Raw genomic sequence first — 10,431 nt, 5'->3', positions numbered from 1 at the left:
GTTCTTTCCTGTCTAAGTTCAGGCTCATCATTATATCACCACATGTGTTTGCAGTGTTCATTTTTGCACACCACCTATCAGGGCAAAGGAAGAAGCTGTAAGGGCAGGGCTTAAATCATATCTCTGAGACTGATTAATTAATCTCTTGATTTAACCTTTTTTAAAAATAAAAAATAAAAGTTTGTCATTTCTGGAATTGGGGGTACTCAATCATCAGCAATACCAAAATACCTAGTTTGATGTCATGAAGCATTATGGTAATTGTATAGTAAAATACTTCAGCAGCAGAACAAAGCAAATAGCAATGTGTAGTTATGATTGATTAGTAACAAAGAGAGAGCAGTGGACTTTTTAACCATATTGTTTAACACCGTTTTGGAAAGCGAGAAAATGCTTGAAGAGTGTATGGCCCAGATTTACATCTGTCACCATACATACATGTATGGTGACCTGGAAATGCAAATCAGTATTACAAAGTGTGAAACACTTTTACAAATAATGAAAAAAATTAAAACAAATTTACATTTTCTAGAACAAATTTACAAAATGCCAACCCCTTTTACAAATACCAAAACAAATTTACAAAAGCCACAGTCCATAGGGAAAGGGAATGTCCCAAATGCTGTGAGTGACCCGGAAATTATGCCGTGAGCAGTCAATTCTGGACTTATGTGTGTAGTAAGAATGGATACTTGTGACCGAGTGAGGTTTTGGTGTGTGGCACATGCAGGGACACCAGGGAGGAGAGAGTTGCAGTAGTCCAAGCGTGAGATGACAAGAGCCTGGACCAGAACCTGTGCTGCCTTCTGGGTTAGAAGAGGTCGTATCCTTCTCATGCTGTGCAACATGTATCTGCATGATCGAGCAGTTGCAGCAATGTTGGTGGTGAGGGAGAGATGGTCGTTAAGTGTCACACCCAGGTTCCTTGCGGTATAGGAAGGAGTTGGGGTAGGGTTTTTGAAGAGGGGGGTCACTCTGGCCTCTTTACGAGAGTCAGGAATGCAGCCAGATGATAGTGTTAATTAGATGGGTGAGGAAAGGTAGAAAATTAGAAGCATTAGACTGAAAAAGGTGAGAAGGGATAGGGTCAAGGGGGCAGGAGGTGGGGTGGGCAGATTTTATAAGGGAGAAATCTGAAGAAAAGTGTGGCAGTGGGTAAAGAGTGAAAGTCCAGTTGGGGTTGATTACGGTGGTGCTGTGAGTTAATGTTTGTAATAGTTTATAAAGGTTAGTAATATCTACGAGAAGAAACATGAACAGGAATGGAAAAAGTGAAAGGTAGGAACAGTTGCAGAAAGGTACTTAGCCTCATTAGCCTCCTTGTTAGACTCCTTTGTCTTCCTGAGTCTCCTGTGTAGACTCCTTTGTCTTCCTGAGTCTGTAGACTCCTTTGTCTTTGTCTTCCTGAGTCCTTCTTTTTCTATCACCTGATATGGTTAGTTACACCATAGATGAAGTTTTCCTCACAAAAAGGGATCTGTGACATCCTTTTGGAAGACCTGGGACCCTCTGTTAGCCATGGTCAGCAACAAGCTTACCATCACCCCTGACGGTGCTGAGTCCACCCCTGAGGAAGAGTTAACCGCTGGAGTGAATACATGTAGTGTAATCTGTGTGTGTATGTCATGTTGTACTTGCACTAACCACCATTCAGTTGTAAACTTCACCATAACCTCATCATGAAGCTGGGCATTGAGAGGGTCCCATACCAACTCAATGTTTACTTTAGTGACCTTCAATTGTCATAATCCGTCATTGTTACTGCCAAGGTGAATTATAACATATATATAAGATAATAACCATATTTATGTTTACCATATTTACGCTTATCTTTAGCCAGCAGTTTCAGATGACATTCTATGTCACCCACTCTGGCCCCAGGGATACATTTAACTATGGTCACTGGTGTCGCTAACATCACGTTCATTTAAAATGGAATCTCCAATACCAGAGTTTGTTTCTCAGTGGGTGTGTCGCTGAGTGGGGAAAATCTGTTAGAAATGTTGACTGGCCGGTGGTGTACCAGCGTCTTCTACTTAGGACTATGCTTCTTGCTGCGAACAGTCACCCACATCTCCCAGCTGCTTGGGAGCTGCTGAGGGAATTACAGGAGCTACAGTGGAGGTACATTCTATGGCGTGGAGCCAAACTTCTAAATGTACAAGCCACTGAAAATCTTAAAGGTAATGAAGAGTTACCAGGTGACTGGGAAAGTTCAGCTAAAATGGAGAAGTATACAGCCAAGAAGGTGTTTTGTGTAGGAATGAAGACAAGGAAACATGTGATGAGAGATGAGAGAGAGAGAGGAGGCCAGGCAAAGGGCACATAATGTCTCAGGATTTGCAAGGAGGAAATGAGGGCAACTCTGGAGAGGATGAAGAGTGGAGAAGCAGTTGGTCTATATGACATACCTGTGGAGGTATGGAGATGTCCAGGAGAGAGAGCAGTGTACATTTTGACCAGATTAGTTAACACAATCTTGGAGAGCAAGCAAGACAATACCTGAGGAATGGAGAATAAGTGTAGTGGTACTGATCTTCAAGAATAAGGGTTACGTGCAGAGCTGTTGTAACTACAGAGGTATAAAATTGATCAGCCACACCATGAAGATGTGGAAAAAAGTTGTTGAAGCTCAGTTAAGGAAAGAAGTGAAGATCAGTGAGCAGCAGGTTGGGTTCATGCCAGATGTGATGCTTATGATCAGATGAGAAACTGTGGTGTTGTATCAGGAGGTTGGGGGAGAAGTATGAGAGGGTGTATACAGGCGTCTCTGTGGACTATGTTGTTGGCAGATAACATTGTAATGTGTAGTGAGAGGAGGAGAAAGGTAGACATGAGCCTGGAGAGGTGGAGGCCTGCACTGTAGAGAAGAGGAATGAAGTTTATGAATTGAAGACCCTCAATTGAGGAAGCTCTGCCCAATCTTGCCCTTGTGAAGAGCTGGTCCCTCTGAGCACAACAAAGAAAAAGTGCACTTTGCAATGTGAAAAGGTATCACATACTGTATGTTAAGAGTGAAGAAATCACTGACCCCATGTTTCTGTATTTGATATTTTCATATTTTAGCAGATAAACATAAACATATACACTTGTTTTGCTTTTCCAACTGCCAGTCTCACAAACCACCTAAAACATTTTATTAAAAGTATGTCCAGTATGTAAAATTCAGGACGGGTAATTGGCAGAAAATTCATGGATACAGTTTTTATGACTTGGTGCCTCGACCCATGATGGCTTTCTTTGTGTTTCTCTCTGGTCTACACAAGATGATGTAACACTTGGGTCCTAACAGTGAGACTAAAATGCCCAAACTGGAGGCCAGGATGGCAAATACCTCCACAGCATCTGCATATTTGCCTGGTGGGCTGATGTAAGCAGGGACAAAGGCCACCCACACTGCACAGAAGATCAGCATGCTGAAAGTGATGAGTTTGGCCTCATTGAAACTGTCTGGAAGATTCCTTGCTAGAAACGCTAACAAACAACTGAGGACAGCCAGTAAACCAATATAAGCAAGTAAAACTGCAAAACCAACTGTGGACCCAACTACACACTCATAAACTATCTTGTCACTGTGATACTGGGTGTTTTTATGAGGTGCTGGTGAAGCAGAGACAAGCCAGGTAGTGCAGATTGCTGCTTGAACAGAAGTCAGAACCAGAACTGTCCCTCTCTGCTGCACAGCACCAAACCACTTCAGACTGGACTCCCCTCCTGGTTTGGAGGCCCTGAACACAGCCAGAACCACCATGGTTTTCACCAGGATACATGAGACACAAAGCACAAAGCTGATGCCAAATGCTGCATGTCTTAGTTGGCAAGTCCATAATCTGGGTCGTCCAATGAAGAGCAATGAACACAAGAAACACAATTTGAGCGACACCAAAAGAAGAAAACTGAGTTCTGAATTGTTGGCACGAACTATAGGTGTGCTGTGATGATGGATGAAGATGCCCAGAACAACAACACAGATAAATGTGCCAAAAAGTGAGATAGTTGTCAAGCAGATACCTAGAGGCTCATGGTAGGAGAGGAACTCTGTTTTCTTAGGAACACAGTGGTCACGCTGGGGGCTGGACCAGAAATCTTCTGGACAACTGGTGCACTCCATGGAGTCTGAGAAAAGAGGGAAAGTGATGAGAAACATGTTTATACAACATCTCTGAACGGTGGTGTTTAAAACTTTACACTGACCAGTTGTATTGCTGATCTTTCCCTCAGAACAAGGGACACAGTCAAAACAACACTCAGGTTCCCCCTTCTTTCTGGCCATGCGGGTACCTGGAGGACAGCTCTCACTGCACACTGACCGAGGAGGCTGTGTGGAGAAAAATCAGGATCTGTGAGACTAATCTGTAATGGCTAAGGTAAAGAGATGGTAGTCTGAAAAAGTAAGAAATAACCTGTTTGGATTCAAAGTTCCAGAAGATTTTGTCATCATCCAGTGTAAGGTCTTCTCCTGTGAAGGGTGACCTCTTAAACTCACCCATACTCTGAACTTTAATTCTTCCATCAGGGAGCCACACCCAGTTCAATATGTCATATACAGGTAATGCATCACCATTTTTATCAAATGACACTTGATCACCAAAAGATGTGGTGAAGGTGACTTTTTCCATGTAATACATCATCTAAGAAAATCCAGATTTGGGACAAAAAGGAAAACTGAAAATGATTACTATTGGGTTATACGTGAACGTACATTCTTTATTTCCAAGCATAAAAATGTTTCTGAATTCTATGCACTAAATTTTCATTCTATATTGAAGCATCTGCATGGTGTAGCTGACACAATATGATTTATTCTATTTAGTTGCACTTCACACTCAAATACAAAGGATTAAGTGAATTCAGTGTAAACTGATATCACACCTGCCATGGCTCCAGTCTTTGCAAATGAGCACAGGTGTTGTTGATGAAAGGTCCTCTCCCTGGCTCACACTGCAGCATGTCATCAAGAGCATATGCCAGAGCGTACACAGCCTTATACACATTATACTCTAGCCTGAGTTCTGAAACCACCAATTCATTATCCACATTTGCTATAACTTCGTGTCCAGTGCACAATTCTCCTCCAGCTTCCACCCAACCTGCTGGAGGTGGTGCAAATCTACACTGAAATGTGTTTTCCCAAAATTCATTCACCTGCAAAAATTTGTGTTTTTGAAATAAGGAATTTTTTTTTTACTGGTAGTTCCATATCAGATTGAAATATTCCATTCTCACCATGCTAATCCCATTGGTGGTGTTGTGATGTAGGTCAGGACGTATTTGTAACAGGAAGTCCCTGAGCCCTGGTATTTCTCCTTGACGGATAGCAATGCCCAGTGTTCCAGCCAGGTACGGCATGAGGTGAGGAGTATGGAGCACAGCAGCTGATGACCAGGCCTCACTGGCAATCCACTGCAGGCCTGTCACATTCTGTTTCACTATCTGTAAATTGCATAGGAAGTACTTACATTTGTATTTTTATACCAATATAGTGTCATTTAGTTTCTACACACGGTCATACACAAGCATATAGCTTAAAAAAGACCTGACTGTAGACACATTGGCGGACTTCTGTACTTCCACAGCTCAAAAGGAAGTTGGTCTTTATTAGATGATATCAAACCCTATATCTACTCTTAATGCCTAGATGTAGCAAATGGCTATTGCTCATGCTAATGTAGTGTTTGGTCCTAACCTTTAGGTGAAAAAGATACTCACATCGCTTTAGGTCCGGTAGGAGTTGCACTTGGAGGTTACTCACAAAAAGGAGTGAGTGCTAGTATGATTTGAACAGGTGACTCTTTAATATCAGTGTACTACAATTAATTAACAGTGACAGCTGTTATTGTCTGTTACAAAAATATGGCGCTACAAATTAAAAGAAAAGTAAAGAGTATTTTGAAGTTGTGCTTTACAACTCAATGAAGTTTAGTTCTGACAAAGATCAAAGAAAAAGGGATCCCCAATGTGTATGTGTATGTATTCTGTATTTATGTCAACTCAATTTCTATTTCTACTTCCCGGTTAGGTGAGGAGTGAGTGTATCTTATGTTTTCAGAATGAGTGATTCAGATGATCTGGAGTCTTCAAAGTAGGTTCTACAGCTGGCCACACCGCATCTCCAACTCTCTCTCTCGAACTCACAGGGCTGGGCTCGCCCATCTAAGTTGTCTCTCTCTATTTCTCTGAAAGTTTATCAGACTAGCAAAGGGGAAACAAAAAAACAACCGAGTTTCCTTCAAGCATAAATTCACATTATCTCTGCTCACAGCTTATCGGGATGAACCCTGGATCTGTCTGTGACTACCGGGGTCTGCCTGCAGATGTCTGTCTACATTTATCTGCGGCTGTTTGCTACTCTATGCTTTGTGTTTTTTTGTTTTTAATCACCTCCCTCGTGTCTGCTACTCTCTCCTCTTCTCTGACCAGAAATGCTGTTGCACACAGGTCCAGACTTTACGTGATACCTGACTTAGGCTCACGGAAAACACAAACACTCTTGGGGGAACACTACCCCCTACAGAAGGTATGCTAAAGGTGTCTAAATAACATAAACAGGGTTAGTACCCTGATTTTTCATGCTGGTTACGCTAGCTTTAGTAATGAAGACTAAATTCCACCATGGAGATGCAGAGGTTAACCATATTTTGTCTCTTTTAAAGCAATGCACCCAAAATGCTCAATCCAGGCACACCAACCACAAGGTGTGCACATGCTGACATGCTGCGGTTAACACTTATTTAACTACTACTGCAGACAATCCACTGGAAAAACTTGTGCTGTAAAGCAGTTAGTAAGTAGTAAGTCAGCTTTCTATAGACCTCTACCCAGTGTGAAAACATCTGGGAAAAACCTGGTCTCATGAGGAGAGACTGTGTCTCTCACTCAACTTTATTTGGAGCTGGACTTTTATCTAGAAATATGTCAAACCAGGAGGCGGAGTTGCAATCTTACATTCCTCTCTGTGCTATATTCCAGCAGTCACCTCCTCAAAACTCCATCAAGACCATCTGTCCCCCGACCAACTAAATGAATTAAATCAATCAGATAAGAAGAGTGAGTTATTCTAATTTTTCTAAAAATGGGCCAGACACCCCACTAGGGTCAGACACAGAGGGTGGCATGGAGATGTCCCTATGTAACCACTGGTCCCACCACCTGGAGATGTACTGGGGTGAAATATCAGTGAAAGTGGCACCAGCTGAAGAACCTAAGTGCACTGGAGGAGGTGCGACGGGCAGAAGTCAGAGCAGGAAATACCACCTAGTACCTGTGTACTGTATTGACAAACCTGGGTGACCAGTGACTATTGCAGATAGCAGGTAGCCAGGGAAGACTGGTGGGTATCCGAGAAAGACCATAGGGCAGCGGGAGAGACTGCATCAGGAGTGGGCATTTAGTCACCCTACCCACGGACTCCCCAATAGGGAGCATCCTTTGTTGACTAAGAAAACAGACCAGAGGAGACTACCTGAAGGGACTCAGAGAGGCAGGGTGGAAGATGGGCCTACTAGGATGGATCAAACAGAACAAAATGGAATGAATAGTGGTAATTAGAAGTCTCTCCGGAAGTGCAGTTACAGTGGGTGGCAGAAAGTGTCTTCGCTCAGAGGCTTGCATATCCATCAAGAAAGGATTAAGTGTACAAGGTAGGGCAACAGTAACCAACAGTGCAGAAAGGCCATTTGGAGTGGAGTGCAGGCAAGAGTTGGAAGCAATGCTCCTGGATTAAAGGCATCCTGGAACGTGTCCTGGAACATGCATTGCGAGGCAAACTTGAGGACAAGCTAAGGGCACCCAGTAACATCTGCTTTCAGGAGTGCAGATAGAGGTTTGGAGAAAGCATGTGGTGTGGCCATTAAAGGTGTGCCAAATCCCATCGATAATGGTCAACAGGCTAGCTGGCATTGCTAACACCTACATCAGGAAGTGGTTAGGCCTCCCTCACTCTTGGATACAGGTCTATTCAGCAAGAACATGCTCAAGCTTCCACTGAAGCCTGTGAGCATCAGGTATAAGATGGAGAGCCTGGTATTTGAGCTGAAGTAGTTAAGGGATCACACGGTAAAAGGCGCAGCAGTGGATGTCCAGACAGGGCCCAAGTGGAGGGCCCAGGCAGAGGTAGATCAAGCTGTCAGCAGGCTGCAGCATAGGCTGGTCCAAAGTCATGAGGAAGGAGAGGAAGGCCTTGATAATGGAGGAAGTTGCTTGACCGTACCAAGAGTTCTACCTCATTAAGGCAGTGTTCCAGGGCAAACAGGGGTCTTTGTGGTGGGAGGACACCACCCACAGGGTCCTTATCTGGAAGGACATCTGGCAAGCTCCACAGGCACATGGTTTAGGAGTGAAGACATGTTCCCCCTGTGCAGCAAAAACAACGCAGGCCTCCAACACATCCTGTAAACATTTGGAGTGGCACTGGCACAGGGGCTCTTAAAGGAATGCTTCACCAATTTGCATTAATCTATGTATTACTAGAATAGGGGTAATATTTCTGAAAAATTATGCTTCCCAACCTCACTTCGAGAAATATCTTAATTATTTTTTTTGTTACATGCCTACCAGTGACACTTGGTCCGAGGCTTGAAACTGCAATGCTAATTCCGCACTTTTTAGACTCACTTATAGGAAAACATGACTAAATGAATACCAACACAAAATCTCAGAATACAAAATTTTACTAATAATAATAATAATAATACATCATATTTTTATAGCACTTTTCTTGTCACGCAAAGACGCTGTACAAACACAAAACGACAAAACAAAAACAAAAACAAAGGACAGGACTGGGATAAAACAATGGGAAATAGACAGTTAAGTGTACGCAGTTTTGAACAGGTGGGTTTTGAGTAATGATTTGAATGTCTGTAGTGAGTCTGAGTTCCTGATGAGTTGTGGGAGTGAGTTCCAGAGAGTGGGGGCGGCTGCAGCAAAGGCTCGGTACCCCAGGGTTCGGCGCTTTGTCCTGAGGAGAGTTAGGAGGTTGGAGTCAGCGGATCTGAGGCGGCGGGTGGGACAGTGTAGGTGGAGGAGGTCAGTGAGATATGAGGGAGCCAGGTTATGGAGGGACTTGTAAGTGATGAGAAGAACCTTGTATTGTATGCGGTAAGGAACAGGGAGCCAGTGGAGTTTTTTGAGGATGGGGGTGATGTGGTCACTGGAGCGGGTGTGGGTGAGCAGACGGGCAGCAGAGTTCTGGATATATAGTAGTTTTTGAAGGTGAGTGGAGGGGAGACCGTAGAGGAGGCTATTGCAGTAGTCGAGTCTGGAGGTAATGAAGGCGTGAATGAGGATTTCTGCAGAGGATTGTGAAAGGCAGGGACGGAGACGGGCAATATTGCGGAGGTGGAAAAATTATGTTTTGGTTATGTGGTTTATGTGAGGTTTGAATGAGAGGGTGGAGTCCAGGATAACGCTGAGATTGCGTACAGAGGGGGGGGGAGTGACTGAGTGGCTGTCGATGTTGAGGGAGATGTTCTGGGCCAATGGGAGGAGAGAGTTGGGTCCGGTGAGGATGAGTTCTGTTTTGTTGCTGTTGAGTTTGAGGAAATTATGGTCCATCCAGGTTTTAATGTCGGCGAGGCAGTGTGTGATGGTGGAAAGAATGACTGAGTTGATGGATTTGGTGGGTATGTACACCTGAGTGTCGTCGGCATAACAGTGAAAATGAAGTCCATGATGACGGATAATATGACCAAGGGGAAGCATGTAGATGATGAAGAGGAGGGGGCCGAGCACCGAACCTTGGGGAACACCAGTGGAGACAGGGAAGGTATTTGATTTGAAGTTGTTTATGGAAACATAATGATGGCGGTCGGTGAGGTAGGAGGAGAACCAGGAGAGTGCTGTGCCGGAGAAGCCAATGGTTTGGAGACGGTGGAGGAGGATGCTGTGGTCGATGGTGTCGAATGCTGCACTGAGGTCGAGGAGGAGGAGGATGGAGAGTGAACCAGAGTCGGCGGAAAGGAGGAGGTCGTTGGTGACTTTTAGAAGGGCTGTTTCTGTACTGTGATGGGGGCGAAAACCGGATTGGAATGTTTCAAACAGTTGGGAGTTGAGGAGATATTGCTGGAGCTGTGAAAGGATGGCGCGTTCCAATATTTTTGACAGGAGTGGGAGGTTGGAGATGGGTCTGAAGTTGTCCAGGTTGTCGGGGTCTAGGCCAGGTTTTTTCAGCAGGGGTGTGATGGTGGCTAGTTTGAGAGTGGGAGGAACAATACCAGAGCTGAGGGAGGAGTTTATGATGGTGGTGATGAGTGGCATGAGAGTGGGGATGCAGGCTTTCAGGAGGGGGGCTGGGATGGGGTCAAGGTGGCAGGTCTTTAGCATCTTGTCTTTGAGTAGTTTGGTAGTGTCTGTGGGGGATAAGGGAGCAAAGGAGGACAAGCCGTGGTGTGTGGTCATAGTGAGGTCAAATTCTGGGGGGGGCTGAGCTGA

At 44.3% G+C, this 10,431-nt stretch overlaps 1 protein-coding gene across 1 annotated transcript; it reads right to left on the bottom strand.

Moving 5' to 3' along the window:
- Positions 1–3,205: 3,205 nt before the first annotated feature.
- Positions 3,206–10,398, bottom strand: LOC131456058 (extracellular calcium-sensing receptor-like). The gene is made up of 4 exons (XM_058624033.1): positions 9,424–10,398; positions 5,227–5,433; positions 4,195–4,303; positions 3,206–4,116 (listed from the first exon to the last, which is right to left on the bottom strand). Exons 1-4 carry the CDS (start codon positions 10,396–10,398, stop codon positions 3,206–3,208), a joined length of 2,202 nt encoding a protein of 733 aa, XP_058480016.1.
- Between the last annotated feature and the right edge of the window lie 33 nt (positions 10,399–10,431).

Source organism: Solea solea, chromosome 3, assembly GCF_958295425.1.
Source record: "Solea solea chromosome 3, fSolSol10.1, whole genome shotgun sequence".
Taxonomy (NCBI): Eukaryota; Metazoa; Chordata; class Actinopteri; order Pleuronectiformes; family Soleidae; genus Solea; species Solea solea.
Note: the sequence above shows the minus strand (reverse complement) of the source record. Positions and strands in the feature narration are given on the sequence as shown.

Excerpts from the sequence above, each read along its gene's own strand:
- LOC131456058 (XM_058624033.1), bottom strand. The coding sequence starts at position 10,398 with ATGACCACACACCACGGCTTGTCCTCCTTTGCTCCCTTATCCCCCACA. Across the intron at positions 4,304-5,226 it reads CCACCAATGGGATTAGCATG|TGCAGTGAGAGCTGTCCTCC; the intron begins GTGAGAATGGAA and ends CCTCGGTCAGTG. Across the intron at positions 4,117-4,194 it reads AAAGATCAGCAATACAACTG|ACTCCATGGAGTGCACCAGT; the intron begins GTCAGTGTAAAG and ends CTCTTTTCTCAG.